The sequence below is a fragment of the Aythya ferina genome (assembly GCF_964211825.1).
Source record: "Aythya ferina genome assembly, chromosome: 1".
In the NCBI taxonomy this organism is placed as follows: Eukaryota; Metazoa; Chordata; class Aves; order Anseriformes; family Anatidae; genus Aythya; species Aythya ferina.
The window spans coordinates 80,310,596-80,326,180 of NC_140296.1; the positions used below are offsets into that span (position 1 = coordinate 80,310,596).

The following is a 15,585-nucleotide window of genomic DNA, read 5'->3' on the forward strand; positions in this document are numbered from 1 at the left end:
CGAACTTATTTCTGTATGTTTGAAAACTCGAGAATGAAAATTAAAAGATGTGGAACGTGAGTTCAAGCGTACTGCTCAAGTTAAGTGCCCCACGAAGGGTGGCATTGCGGAGACGTCGGAGGATTGCGTGTTACCAGGAGAGTCTCAGGGGCAGAAAGTGGTAGGAGCACCCAGCAGGCTGCGGGCATGAGGAGGAGGGTGGCGTGTCTGAGCACGGAGAGCAGGAGCATGGATTGACCCTGTGGCTGCCTGCTTGCAGTTGGTAACCTACCATGGTTAGACTGCGTGCAGCATGGAAAACGTGGTGGTGGTGTCCAGTAACTTCAAGAGTTCCTCGTGCCATCACGAGGAAGTAGGGTCACGCGTCACTAATACTGCAGAATTCTCTCTTGGTGCCCTAGTAATGATTAGGGTTCTGACTGCCTCGTTGGCATCTTCCTTAAAATGTGACAGCTTTCCCTAAATTGTAAGAACTGTGGGTTTTGTTCTACTGGGAGGAAAGTACAGAAGAAAAATGAATTTAACTAGTGATGTACATCAATACAGTGTAATAGCGTACTCTTTGGAAATAGTATTATGGGGGGGAGGATCCCCATTTCATAAAAGCTGGGTGGTACAAGTCCTACACCTGAGCCTTTTCTAGAGATGTGCCAAGTATTTTGGAAATTGAGGAATGCTGAGTTGCTGACCTTGCCATACCTGTTAGCACCATTAAAGTACCCGTTTCCACAAAAGGTGCTGCCTCTAAATAAAATCTCTACTCTTTCTACCCTTTACTGTGGCGCATACTGATATGAAATCAAAGCTCCTGTCAGTAGGTGCGTGGATGACTCCAGTCATCCTGATTTTGTTATTTAAAAAAGTCATATTTGTAAACATGGAGGTAAGTTTGCTTATACATCACCATGAATAGATGAGTCATTTTGTTCTATTACTTTTTTTTTTGTCAGATGTGACGTCCCTTCTGGTACATGTGCATGCACGTGTGCACATTTGAGCTGTTCTTGTGAAGTGCAGCTCTCCTGTGAGAACCTCTTTCACCAGCTGCTGCCTCAGCCTTTAAGTTCACCTTTGCTTGGGCTTCGCTCCCTGGCAGATGGACAAGTGTTCCTGATGCACTTGGAAAGGGTACTTGCTTTTACGCCTCTAGTAAGTTACTCCTCGCAATTACTTTTTCCTCTTTTGTGATTTCTTTTTACATTTAAAATTCCCATTATCTATCTTTTTCCTGCTGGTTAGACCTGTCCTCTTGAAACAAGTGTTTATTTTCTTTTATTAGCCTAACTTAGCCTCATCTACCTGTATTGGCTTTCATTGATTTTACTGACTCTGGCACCTATTTACCCTGCACCTCTAAGTAATTTAAGACTATTGTGCTTCCTATAAAGACTTTAATTTCCTTTCAAACTGCTTATTTTCTAGCTTTGAGGCTGCACCTGATTTTGGATTTAGTCAAACAATGACCTGGGATCAAAGTGCTCAAATCCCAGATCATCCTGAACGGTGACAGTTCTGTCTCAAAGCAGACTTTGCATGTAATTCAAGGCTACACCGAGAACACTGCTTCTAAAGATCTATTTCAAGAAAGTACTTGAGATTCTCTCACCTTTGGCTTTTGGGTGGCTGTGCAGCCAAAGACCAAACTGAGTGTTGATGAACTATTTCTCATTCCCTGTAGACTATACACAGCTGATGAGTAGACTCCGTCCAGCTATTTCAAGGCTGAAGCGAAAACTTCAGCCTTGTGTGGGCACCAATGATAATATTGGATTTAGCGTGAATAATAGTGTGGACACCAATGATAATTATTGAAGTGTTCTATGGATAAGGGCATGAAACAAATGACTAGATACTAAACGTTGCCTGGTATCAAGCAGTTGATATTTTAGGGTCTCACATGCAATAATAAAAGCAGTGCAAGTAAAATACAGTTCTTCATGCACAGTAAAGGAAAAATGCTGAAATTACTTATTGTCTCGTTGAGACAAACTGAAGTGATTTTACACGTTACCTTAGTTGTGTCCCTGTATAGGTATCAGTCTTCTAAAATATCTCAACCTAGGTTACCTGGAACCACTTCCAACTCATCACATAGATGGTGTTGTTTTTTTTTTCAAGTTTATAACCCAACCCATAGCATTCATAGAGAAGACAATAATAGGACCAACATTTGTGATGCAAACTAGTAATGTGGTGGCTTCATGACTAATTAAGCAAAATTACAACACTATGCTGGAAGCATGTATATTGCTTCTCTTCAGCTACTGACCACTCTTCCAAAGTGTTTACTTAGTCTTACTACATTGTGTGGCTGAATATTTTATTATTCAACTTCTGAAAACAGGTCTCTTGAAATAAAATAGCACATTTTAAATGTAATTTTGGATTGTTCCCTATTCTTGTCATTTCTATTTCCTTTTCAGAACAAAGATGAGAGAATTTAGATTTCCTCAGTGTAATTTGAAAACATTAAAGAAAATATAACTTTCTTGATGAAAAAGCTACGTAAGATGTATGCAGGAGAGAGAACAAATTAGGATTTCACTCTAAATTAGCAATTCCCAACTCTAAAATTCCTCACTCGAAGTTACTTTCTGTATTTTTTGTTATGTCTGCACTTGGAAATAGCTAGTACAAAAAAAAGGTGGGTCTCCAAACTGCAGTTCCCTTGAAAATAAAGGAGGGTGGATTAGATGTAGAGCTTAGGGATATGGTTTAGTGGGGACTGTTAGTGTTAGGTCAGAGGTTGGACTCGATGATCTTGAGGTCTCTTCCAACCTAGAAATTCGGTGATTCTGTGACCACTTGCTGTTTTTTTCCACTCCCCAGCACATACCTACCCTCAGGAGTAACTTAGTACTTAGGGAACTTAATATGTACACCTGAAGTAGCTGTTGTTTCACGCAAATGAATGAGTATCTTACTGTAGCCATGGATCAGGTTGACTATTTTATGTCTTCTATTTTAAACTTCAAATTCCATTATTATTACCACTATGTGCAGTGCATAAGCAGTAAGTACTAACATGGAGGGCATCAGTGTTTGAGATCAGATTATTAAAGGATTCAAATAAGTAAATAGACTTAAAAATGATGACCTTCCTGTGTTTCACATTCTACCCAGGCAACACATAAAAATGTATAGGACTTCATGTTAAAAAATATCTTCCTGGCAGCATGTTCTCACTTAACTGCAAGGTGTGTGTCAATGAGACATAGGCTAATTTCTACAATAAACAGTGATTCTTTGAACTGGCTGGGGGACTAAGCTGTCCTATAATTACCTAAATAAGGCTTAAGAAATTTTGCTACTGTTTAAGAAAGTTGTGTGTAAACATGTATATTGTGAAAGACAATTCAGACACAAGGGGAAGAAATTAGTATAAAGCCTGCATTTACTGCAGCACTTTCATCATGGCAAAGAAAAATTCTCATTTTGTTTCATAATAATATATGTTTCATGTGTCATCCTGCTGCCACTCCTTGCTCTTGCCTTTCAGCTGTGAGCATGGGCAGTGCATGCATCCCTAAGCCCCAGTTACCTGAATCTTCAGTGCTGCCCAGGGAGCAGTAGGGCTTTGTGAGGTGAATTTTACTGGAATTCCAAGAACAGAAACCAGGAACACAGACCAACACTTGGTTTGTTCAGCCCCGAGCAGAGCAGGCTGAGGGGAGGCCTCATGGCGGCCTGCAGCTCCCTCATGAGGGGAGCGGAGGGGCAGGCGCTGAGCTCTGCTCTCTGGGGACAGAGACAGGACCCAAGGGATGGTGGGCTCCATGAGCCCTCTGGGTCCCTTCTAACTCAGGACAATCCATGATTCTGTGATTATATTTATTTGTTGAAAAGCAGTTGTACAATAGCACTGTATCAGTATTGAAGTTTCTCTTATGACTATGCCACTAATTTACAATATTTTGTAACCCTGTTGTTCCCACCTGAATGAGCTGAGAGAAGCTGAAGTAAAAGTTACAGCAATGATCGTCACCAGGGTCTGTCACACTGGAGCACCAGCTTCCACTTGCTGTAGGGAGCCTGAGACGTTTCTGGAGCTGGTGAGTCAGCCAGCTGGGGCAGAGCTGTGAGCATGGCCCCTGAACAGCCCTCCCAGGTTAGATCACTGCCTGCAGCAGCAGCCACCCCCACCCTGGCCTCCCCATGATAGCTACCAGTCAGACCAAAACCACGCTTAGCGAGCACACGCACCTCCACTTCCTGGACATGACATTTTAGGGTGTCCTGGACGTGACATTTTAGCAGCTAGAGTTAAGGGGAGTTAACCAGGGAGTGCTCCATCTGCCCCCCAGCAGCTGGGACTCCTCCTGTTAGCCTGGCTGCTGAAGCCGCCTTCCACTGGAATACCCAAATGCAAAATGCTTTTGCATTTGCCTGCAGCACTTGTAGAAGAGCCATTCCAGAAAGAGGTGTAGAAGGAGATCTGTCTGTGCATGATAACTGAGTGCCTGCAACTCCAGGAGGGCCTGGTAACAGCAGGCAGGGAGTTTAAAACAAGGCCATGAGGGGAGATCTGCAGCAAGTCGTTCATACCCCCTTCTCCCTCTCCAGTTAGTAAGGCACTAAGAAGACGAGCAAACCACGTAACTGCAGCTGGAGCACGAAGCTGAAATCAGAAACAACAGGAATGAAGTGCACAGCGCATGGTGGAGTAAAGCAGGCAGTAGGTCTTGAGGTAAAAGCTGAAGAGCACCAGCAACAGGAGCAGTCACATAACAGCCCACAGCAAAGTCTGTGCCTGGAAGAGCCACTACCCTGCCCTCTGGTAAGCACTTTCGCTTTTTCCTGTAAATATCAGGGTATTGACCTCTTCATTTCCTATTGTTCGAAAGCTGCATATGTCTAAAGGAAGTGGGTACAATTTTTGCTCAGGTCCTGAGTTAAGCACATTTAATGCTTATCATTTGCAGCCACTTGCAAATTAAATTAACATCCACAACTGCAACAGTTCCCTTTAGGTGCCTTTGTGGAATACTTCCTGTGTTCCAACAAAGTGCACAGGAGGCAGGACAAGAAAGAAAACTGCTGGCCTGCTTAGCTGCACTGTCAACAGATGTTGACTCTTCGAGCTGAAAGACCACTGACCAAGCGGTGCACAAGGAAGTTCACGAGGTCTTTGTGGCACCGCTGCATTGCTGTGCCTTTGTGTACCAGCACAGGGAGACAAGGAGAAGACATGCTGGGAAGAAGTTAGCTCTCCCTGGTATACAGAAGCACATCTTCCTGAGGAACAAAATGCTGAACTTTCTATACCTTTATTACAGAAATTAAACGAGACTCCTCTCTATTATGAGATCTTATATTCAGGCAAGAAGGCATTTACCTTATGTTAACAGACAATAATAAACACATTTTATTTAATAAATTTTATTTATGCAAAGCCAATCCAAAAGTGTTATGTAAAAGTGAAAAGCTCTTTTTACATATTAATAAAAACTTGTGTTTTTTGCAATTTCATTGTGGGAAGAGTGAAGACTTAACTGTTTTATTTACAGGAACCCACTAAGTTTGTTTAAAAATATAGACACAGGTATTCAGTCACTCTTATTTTCCCTAAAAGCTAACTGCTGTACAGCATACAATAGCTCAAGGTGCCCAAATAACCAAGGGTATCCCATGACAATTTTACTATACAACCTTTTTTGTGCCCAATTAAGGATATTCTTGCTTTGATATAATGCTTCTGCTTTTTTTTCCCCCTTAAATTTATACAGTAGTCAAATTATATTACTATGTCACATCCAGTACTTCCTTAAGGAAGAGAAGTTACGTCCCTTGACCTTCCAGTTCTGCCGCTGCTATATCTGGTTCTTCGTCATTGTAAATGTTTTCTGCCTAGAGACACAAAATGTTACATTACAAGTGGTAGACAACTGTTTTTAAGCAAACTGCTATACCTAACATATAAACAAACAAACATGATAATACCAAGAAGATAGAGAAATCATCCCCTTCTTAAGGGGACCTCTCTCTGCCTTTTCTTAAAGGGCAGCCAAACTCTGGAACATGCATACAATGTCATTGACTTCAGCAGTTGCTCTCCCACATTATTTTATTTCAGTAGGATGAGCCTTAACCATTCAATTCCTTAACATGAACATTTCTTTCTGTGGGCATGCTTCAACCTCAGCCTGAACACACAAAATAAACCGAAGAACAGGTATTAAAGCTAACTGAAAGGCTGACGTGTGACACAACTTTAAGTTTGATAAATGTTTTTGGTTAAAGATGGGACTTGTGTTATTGCAAAGTGATTTTATTCCATTTTTATAGGATCAGTTCTTGTAATGTAAAACACTGTGAACTAACTGCAGAGTTAAAAGGCATCTTGCTTCAGTCAACATGCAAAAAAAAAAAATCAAGTCTTTGCTAGTAGCAGATAGAAATTTCCAACTGCCACAAATATTAACATGAAGTAGTACCTAAGTCTCAGAGTCAAGAATTAGATATCTGTTGCATCTAATCAGGCTGTTTTACTCTTTTTCTTTTGAAAGTCTTACTCTCCAATCACATGGTGTGAGAAATGTTGAGGAAAGACTGCTTTCAGTCACTGAAGGCACAAGCTGCTCTAGGAAGAACAAGCCATTTCAGTTCCATTTATGCAACAAGCTTCAGAGGAACTCAGGAGCTGTTTTGACACTCACCATTTGCCATATCTGCATTATGTTGTCCTCCGATACAGAGCAGATCACCCAAGGCTCATTAGGATTCCAACTGAAGTCTGAAATTTTGGCAGTGTGTCCTCCATGAATAAACTGTTAAAAACAACAACAACAAAAATGAACAAAGAACACAAGCTTCAGCAAGCCATTTAATCTCTAAAGAAAAATCTGTTGAAAAACAGAGATTCAGAAGTTAAATTTGTTATGCTGAGGACTGTACAAAGACGAAAAAGTTGCTGCTAGAGGTTCATAATACAGATGTAAAGAAGGTGTGTGCGAAATAACACGTTTTATTCATTGCTTATGGACATGGATGCAATTGCTGAGGCAGCATTTAAGTCAGCAGTTCATGTTATAGCAACAGCCAAATGACATCCCTGAAAAGGTGTTACTTCACGCAAGACTGGGCTATGAAAGCCAGCCACATTTTATAACCACTTTCTCATCTAATTATTATACTAGCACTTGTACAGTTTACACAGGAAGTGGAGAAAACGAGGTATAAGCATTTTTAGTAGCTTATTTCCTGAGGAAACAAAAACAAAACCTAAGCTTTGGACTTCTTTTATTTTTATCATTGAAGCTGGTTACACAGGACCTACTTGGTCTAAGGCAAAATAAACAGTCTCAGGCCACGGCTTTACACGCTTTCAGTTGTGAGAGTACTGACAAGCACATGGCCAAGCTAAGGATGATCAAAAATGAAGATGTGTAAATCACATCTAGTGCAGCTTTGAAAATCACTGTCTTTAGAACTGAACAGACGGAGCCACTGCAAATTACAACAGTGCATTAAAAGCTGGGTAAGTGAGAAGGTGCAAGAATTGCTGCAGTTTTAGTAGCAGTCACAAGGCATCATACTGCCATATAGCTTGTCAGCAGTTGAAATCTGGACAAAAGCATACCAAGAGTTCAGGAGGCCCATCTTCTGCATCCTCTGCAGACTGCTCTTCTCCAATTTTACTGCAAGAAAGTAGTTTATACCTTTCATTAACAAGCAAATTGCAACCCGTATCAATTTAACTTACCAGTTCCTAGCCTTTGTTTCCAGAATTTGCTATTGCTTTTTGTTTCCCTCACTGTTAAAAGGTTACAAGCCACAGATACAAAACAAACCGTTTTGTTTTCAATAGTGAAATAAAATCTAACCTGTGAAGCACGCTGAGGCAGAAAGCACTAAAGACAGCAGAAAGCAATTTTATCTGCAAGAAATCCTCACAGAAAAGTAACATCAGAAATACTGTGCTGCTTGAACAGCCAGGTCCAAGTTAAGCAAGCAAGGAAGGCTAGAAAACAGTACAAATAAAGTCTACCAGATAAAGCAAGCCTGAAGGCTTTTTTTTAAAAAAAAGCATTTGTCCATGTTCAAGACAGCAAATGAAAGGAATTGCTCTTCACCTTAAATCCCACACATTAAGCCGACGATCAGTACCACTCGAAGCAAGGATTGTTTCATTATGAGGAGACCAGTGAACCTATTGAAAGAGAAAACTTGACCGTAGCACAATTATTGATTTCTAACGATATCCTGAATAAACACTACCTGACCACTAATTCTCAACGGCTAGACCCAATATATTAGTTTCTTCCAGTACATCACACATTTAACAGCATAGATTGCCTTAAAGTCTTTGATTTCTCAAACCAAGCAACCAACATTATTTCGCTGTTACAGATTTGCATTATGATGAAACTTAATTGCCTAAAATTCAGTGTTACTTGGATACTACTAAAAAGGCAGAGTTCACAACATTAGACATGAAGCTAAGCTCTCTCCACAGCAAGACATTTTAGAGAAAACCTCTACCTTTACTGAGGGTAGTTACATGCTCCCAATATCTTTACAGCAGTAAGTTGTTGACTACTTGCTTCATTGTCAGTTGTTGAAAGAAACTACATAGTAGTCTGCATTAATTTAACCAAAATTCAGTGCTTAATTTTAAGCACTGAATTCATTGTGCTTGGTCACCAGATGAAAAATCTACGTTCTCGTCCCAGTCACTAATTAGTATTTTCTTACAGGCTATGTAAAAAGTTTACCCACCTGAAAAATTTCATCCTTATGAGACTCAAAAGAATGGAGTTTCAATTTTAAGTTTCGAAGATCCCACAGAGCCACCGTCTGGAAGAAGGAAAACACATCATTTTTCCTATAATGGCTTTCGAAATATCATTTAAGAATATGAACAGATTTAAAGTAAACACAAGTAAAAACCTTGTCAGCCGAACCAGTGGCTAAGATGAACTCGCTGTATGGGTTGAAGGACAGGCAGTTGACCTCAGCTGTGTGAGCATCTACAGAGTGACTTGGCTTTGACGTTGTATTAGATCTTGTGTCCCAACTGTCGCAGTCAAGGGTTTGGAGAAGGAGGGAGTAAGAAAGAACAAGAATTAAGTTTTCATTTTATTTTTTTTTTTTAAACTACACTACACATTAGTTTAAGAGAGTACTTTACTAAAAGTAGACTGAAGCTACCGTTTTTATTTCAAAACCTTTCAGGATTTTTGCCTGTTGCGCACAAGCAGTTCTCATCAGGAAGCTGATATACAGATTAATTACAGTTTATTTTCAAATGAGATGCAGATTTTGGAGAATCTGCAGCACTATTATAGTTGATCGCACTGGAAAGCTGCATCAGACCATTGCAGATTTTTCTTTTTTAATGACAATTCACATGCTCTGGACCAGTACACTGACAGCACACGGCAGGTACTACCCAGAAACTGCCCTAACCCAAACTTACATCATAAGCTTCTGATCATCAGCCACAGATCCAAACAGAGACTCATGGAGCAGATGCCACGCCACATCTTCTACTACTGCAGAATGCCCAGTAAAGATTGCTTTTGCATCAACGATTTTGCCTTCTTTTGGTCCAGCGCTTATATCCCATAAACACACAGTCTGTAAATAAGAACCACGTTGTATCGTCATCTGGACTTTAACTGTATTATCTTTAAATAAAAGGATCACATTCTACGTATAAACAGAGATGACACTCTTGAAACAGTACTTTGTTTTTTTTAAAAAAACAAAACATTTAGCATGCCATAAATGAGAAGTCAATTGAGTTATCGATCAGTTTTCTGCAAATTCAAGGCCCAAAGATTATTTCTGAGGTCACAACAGCAATTTACAAAAAGCATCCCTATTTCAGTACCTTGTGATTTGCTTAGAAAAGTCACAAAAAAAAGTTAGCTTTTAGTGCAGTGGATCAGTTTCATAGTAATTTGTGGCCTCAAATTCAAGTCAGTTTAGAGGGCTGTTGCACACCAGTTTCTTCCAGCAGACATCTGTAAGAATATTCTGTTCTCTCTTCAGCCAGACTGATAACAAAGAACTGGTTGTTGATTATAGCCAAAAGCCAACCAACATCCTTCAGAAATATAACACGTTAGAGTTTTCCTACATAACAAAGTTACACTCAGCCTGCTTTTCCCGAATTATCTGTTACAGCCTTTATTTTTTTTTTAAAGGGGAAATGATGTGTTTTTTACGTGATCATCTGATGCACTGAGAAGATGTCCACTCAAGTTTGAGTTCCATGACAAACCATAGCCTTCTTTCTGGTGCCCTCTTAATCTAAGGTCTGGATTACACTCTCCACTTGGGTCTGAAAGAAAGGAAATTCCCTTTGTTTACTTTTTCTTGCACATCAATCCATGAGAGCATCTTTGTCACTGTTTCTGTCACAATAATCATATTTCATCCATCAGCCTCACAGCAGGGTGCTGCTCTGGAGATTGAGGGCATTAAGAACAACCAGACATTTAAAATCACTGAAGATTTGAGGCTTCACATTCTGATTGCAGAGCCCATCACCTCGCCCCCCAGTTACAGTTAAGCTGGAGTTTAATGCACAGTACAAGGCATTTTGCTTAGCTTTAAGGAGTCTGACCCACCTGGTTTTGAAGGATGTTTAGTGTAGTCAAACACCAGCACATCAGCGGACGGTGTTTTTGTAGCAATGATGCAGGGATTCTGCGGCATGTAACGAGCACGGTTTACTTCACCTTCATGGTTAATTTTAATCTCCGTTTCAATTTTGCCAGTCACAGATCCGAAGCCACCAAACTCTATTTGTCATTAAAAAAAAAGCCAGTTGATTATATCAACTTAAAATGGGCTGAAGAGCATTTCAGGCTTCTCTCCCACCTCAAGAAACAATGGTAAGAATCCTAGCGTAACAATACAGGAAAGCCTATGGAAGACATGCAGCACATGGCACAACGCTGCTGACAGTTTAGGTATGCTGAATACTCTCTGACAAACTCTTCCAGAGCTTTAGTGTCTGTTAGAAGTATATTAGTTCTCATCACAACAAAGTTGGCAGAAATGCTAGTAGGAATTGCACATCATAGCATCAGATAAAAAGAGGAAACTTCTTATTTTGGAAGAATTTATTTGCCGCTAATGATCTAGAATTAGTTTGAACTGGTAAGGATTCACCAGCTTTAGTATTTAACAGGAAGTTAGAATACCCTTTGACAGGACACTTATTAGTGCTATTACTGCTAAAGCATAATTTAAGAACTCATGCTCTGCCCACCTCCTTTCTCACTGTCATATTGAGAAGCATCAAACTGATCGTCGTTGGGAATCTGGACTCTTGCAACAACCAGGTGGTTCTGTTCATCAGAGGTGTGTGTTCCCAAAACCAGCCAGTGCAGCGCGTAATCCTTTCCTTCTGGCCTGTTTGGAATAATTAATTCACGGAATAAAATTACATGCTTAGTTCTGGAATCTAGAGAGCTAGCATCAATAGCACTCAAGATCCAAACTTCTTTGGGGAGCTAAAAAAAAAAAAAAAAAGAGACTCACAGAAGAGATTATTTTGTCACAAGAGACTTGTGCAGTAGAGTGAGCTAGATTGACACAGGCAATCCAGTGAGACAGCCAGCTAGCCCAGCGTGATGATACAAATCAGTAAGAACTGCCACTGTTACTCAAATGGGACAACTGAAATTTGCACAGTAGATGCAGAGTGATACTAACACGTATTTCTATCTTCAATTCTCCTAGCAATCGCATGGTACTGATTTAGAAAGCTATTGATGCTATGTTCTATAAAACACACATACTAAGGAAAGGGGCAACATATTTTAGTTACTTCTTTTATGTGCTTTTACTGGTTACTATTTTATTAGAGTTTTCAGATTCTTGTTTTTAAACTAAACCTGTCTAACCAGATCAAACTCCTCTTCTGGCAGTTAAATGCAATATTTGGTAACCAGCAAAAGGCTGGAGGGGCAGTGTCATTTGTTTCCTAAAGGAAAGAATTGAACAGTCAAGAACAAGCAGCTTCTGCATTTTTGAAAGCGAAAAAAAAAAAACAATTAGGCTGTCTGAATCCAAGCAAGCAGGAGTCATTTAAGCAACCATAAACCACCGCAGGTATTGTTACACCGCTTCCAAGGCAGTGTAATACAATACAAACATTTTGACAGCAAAAAGGAAATGCACACAGAACGCACGCACACTTACTTGCATCAGGAACAGGTGTCCCATCATGTCAGGTGCCATACAAAGAGACAGTCCTTGCCTTAAATGGCTTACATATTTTGACACTGGGTAATTGGAAATACCAGGTTTTAAACTGAACATTAAGTCAATCTGCAAAACACGAGGCAAGCAGAAGTGTTCCTCACAAGGGCTCCACACCCTCAAATCCCCACTCCATTTTCTCCATGCCATGATTAGTTAGCTCACATCTCTTAACATCTTCCCCCAAACATCCTGGTATGCAAAACTGGTTATCTAGCCACTAAGCAAAATATCAGTTATGTAAGGTGGAATTTCAGAGTGGGAAGTGACCATCCTCCAATTATCCCATGAACTTTACATGTAAGATAATTGAAAACTTGACTGTATCCAGGTTACAACAGCTGGAGTCCTGAGTGGGTACTCTGACAGCTGAACCTCTCTAGTAGCTGATGCATGACAGAATCTATGTTCATCTCCAAAACTCTGTAAGAAATTAACTGGCAAGCATACAACTTTCAGAGGGAGGTGGAAAAACGGGAAAGCACCAGAAGTCAACAGCAAGCCAGACACAAAGATCAGCCTTATGAGGACAATAACCCCTTAAATAAGCTCGAACTAGGAACAGCAAGAAAACAAACGAGAAAACAGAGAGATGATACGGCTTCTACAGAATAATTTGTAGGGTAAATTAAGAAAAATCTTCAGGAAGTTGAGTTTGTTTCTTAGTTTTCTGGGAATTTGCAATGTAAGACTGTTGTGTCTCCTATCTATTAAGTGGTAAAGATTTATCCCCTCACACCTCATGACATCTTTTGTTTATCTGAGCTACCATTCCCTAGAGTACCGAATTATGACTTTTTTTCCTCAAAGCTTCCGCATACCCAAAGGGTTTTGACCGCTGCAAGCACAACAAACCGCGACAGTCCAAAGCAAGCAACCGACGGCTGCTTTTTTACCAACCCTCGGTCGGTTTTACCCTCGGGCGGGCAGGGCAAACACCCCCAGAGCCTTATGTGCGTGTGTGTGCTGGGGGGGGTCCCATCCCGCCGTCCCCTCACCTGGTGACGTCGGGCAGCCACTGCACGGTGAGGCTGGGCCACTCGAGGGCGTGTGTCATCACCAGGTCGTAGAGGAACGGCGTGTTCTTCTTCCAGATCCTGTACTCCTCGCTGATGACGCGCTCCTCCACCGTGTCCTCCAGCGCTGCCATAAGGGGGGGGGAGAGCAGCCAGGGACTGAGCAGGGGGACACCAACCTCCCCCACACACCCCTTCCCAACGCCCAAATCTCCTCAGCCTACCTTCCTTGCCCGCCATGTTGGGGGGCGGCCGTTAACGGTCGCCCGGGGAGCGGTTGGAGGGGTGAGGGGGGGGAACGGAGGAGCGCGCGCGGCTCCCGCCACCGCCCGCCCGCTGCCGCCCCGCGCATGCGCCGCCGCCGTCCCCGCCCGGGCACCTCAGCCAATGGCGCCCGCGGCGCTGTGAGGGGAGGGAGGGCTGAGGGGAGGTGGGGCTGTAAATAAAAACTGCGGGGGCTTTACGTGAATAAAAACAGATCTGCCGGCGGTGGTGGCTGAGGAGTTTATTTATTTATTCGTTGTCTGTCTATCTATCTATCTATCTATCTATCTATCTATCTATCTATCTATCTATCTATCTATCTATCTATCTATCTATCTATCGGTGGTGATGAACGTGTCTCAAATTCCTGTGACCCAAGTGTGACTTGCGCTCAAATTCCTCGCGAGGGGGAGAATATTAAAAAAATAATAATAATTCAACACCCCTGAAAGTGCCAGATTTGGGAGAGGAGCAAGCACGCTGCCATGCCGTGGCCCCCTCTGTGAGCTCTCCTCCCCGTGTGGCAGCAGCCCGTGCACGCAGGGCATTGGCGCTGGGGGTGGAGAGGAGCGGTGCTGTTATTTATTGGCACGTTTATAAGTTTTTATGAACGGGACCCCGGGTAAATTCGGGAAGGAGGGGCAGTGCTGTCGACGAGAGGAGAATGAAAACAAACGCGCTCTTTCTCCTCCCCCCCCCAAAAAAAAAAAAAAAAAAGTAAAGACCACTTTCCAACAATTACATATCCTAACGGCTTGGAATTAATATATATATTTATATATATATACACACACATATATATATATATATATAATCGTCTTTTAAACTGATGTTAAACATATATATATATATAAACATATATATATATATATATATATATGTTTAACATCAGTTTAAAAGACGATTTTATCAAGATCAAGCCTTTGGGGCAGGGAGCCGGCTGCAGGCTGCCGTGCGGGGCCGCGGTCGGCAGGGGGCGCCGCGGTGCCACCGGGCGGGCGGGAGCGGCAGGGCGGTGTGGCGGGGCCGGCGGTGTGGTGGTGCCCTCACTCAGCGTTACTCCAGTTCACAGAATCACAGAATTTCTAGGTTGGAAGAGACCTCAAGATCATCGAGTCCAAGTTACTCAAGTTTTATGTCCTTTTGTTGTTTAAACGGGGGCAGTAGTGCTGTCGGACTGCTGTGGGGACACGGCTTCTTCCAAGCTGTCACATACAAGGCAGAATGGTGGTTTTGCCGCGGTGCCCACGCAGCTGTTCTGTTCTCCTCTCTTGTTTCGGCTGCTACTAACCAAAAAAAAAAAAAAAAAAATTAAATAACTTGGCTTTCTATTCAGCTTGAATCTACAGTGCTTGCCGCAGGTGTCACCCTTAACCAGAGCAGATAATAACACCTTCCAGCAGAATAATGAAATGGGAACAGGGCGAACAAGAGGCAGTGCTTTTTAATTTCCCGCTGTGAAAGGAGTCCTGGTGGGCTGAGCCTCCCACTGCCCGGGCTCCAGTCCTTCCAGCAAGGAACCCAGTTATAGGAAATGTTTGTAGGAGAGGCCGGCGGGCACCGAGGGTGGGAATAGCAGCCAAAGGTTGCAGCACAGGAACTGGGGAAGAAGTCAGAGGTAGGCAGCCAGCCGCCTCCCCAGCAGGGAGCCTTCTGTAAGGAACCGCTGCCTTTTTGGCCAGGGTGTCAAAAAAGAGAAATATTCCAGTGAAAAAGCTGAATTACTATATACTAGTCTTCCTCTTATACCTGCACAAACTGGAATTAAAGCCATGCATGGTATATTCGAAACACAAATGTTGTTAACTGGAAGCTGTAAACTAATCTGCTACATAGGAGAGCATGGGTGAATGTGTTAGCGCAGACACAGAGCCCTGATCATGTAAGATGTGGTACCAGCTTGACTTTGGCGACGCTTACTCATGGTTTTGGGATTTGCTGCCAAGTATGTGTCTAATCCTACAAAGTGCCGAGGCCTTCCTAATATGTTAGAGTGAAGACTGAGCCTTTCAGAGGCTGTGTGTTGTTGCAGAGTGTTGATCACTTAAAACACAGATACAGGATAAAGGAAATCTCTGTTGGGTTT

General features: G+C 42.0%; 1 protein-coding gene across 1 annotated transcript; it reads right to left on the minus strand.

Moving 5' to 3' along the window:
* Positions 1-5,363: 5,363 nt before the first annotated feature.
* RBBP7 (RB binding protein 7, chromatin remodeling factor) lies at positions 5,364-13,592 on the minus strand. Its single transcript, XM_084514462.1, has 12 exons — positions 13,460-13,592; positions 13,218-13,362; positions 11,225-11,367; positions 10,578-10,751; positions 10,173-10,288; positions 9,419-9,579; positions 8,890-9,016; positions 8,719-8,796; positions 8,073-8,149; positions 7,580-7,637; positions 6,657-6,767; positions 5,364-5,847 (listed from the first exon to the last, which is right to left on the minus strand). The coding sequence occupies exons 1-12, from the start codon at positions 13,473-13,475 to the stop codon at positions 5,779-5,781; spliced, it is 1,275 nt and encodes a 424-aa protein (XP_084370588.1). The 5' UTR covers positions 13,476-13,592; the 3' UTR covers positions 5,364-5,778.
* Between the last annotated feature and the right edge of the window lie 1,993 nt (positions 13,593-15,585).

Coding starts and splice junctions, on each gene's coding strand:
- RBBP7 (XM_084514462.1), bottom strand. Junction 8,797..8,889: donor CCACTGGTTCGGCTGACAAG/GTTTTTACTTGT, acceptor TCCTTCTTCCAG/ACGGTGGCTCTGTGGGATCT. Junction 5,848..6,656: donor TAATGCAGATATGGCAAATG/GTGAGTGTCAAA, acceptor TTGTGTCTCTAG/GCAGAAAACATTTACAATGA.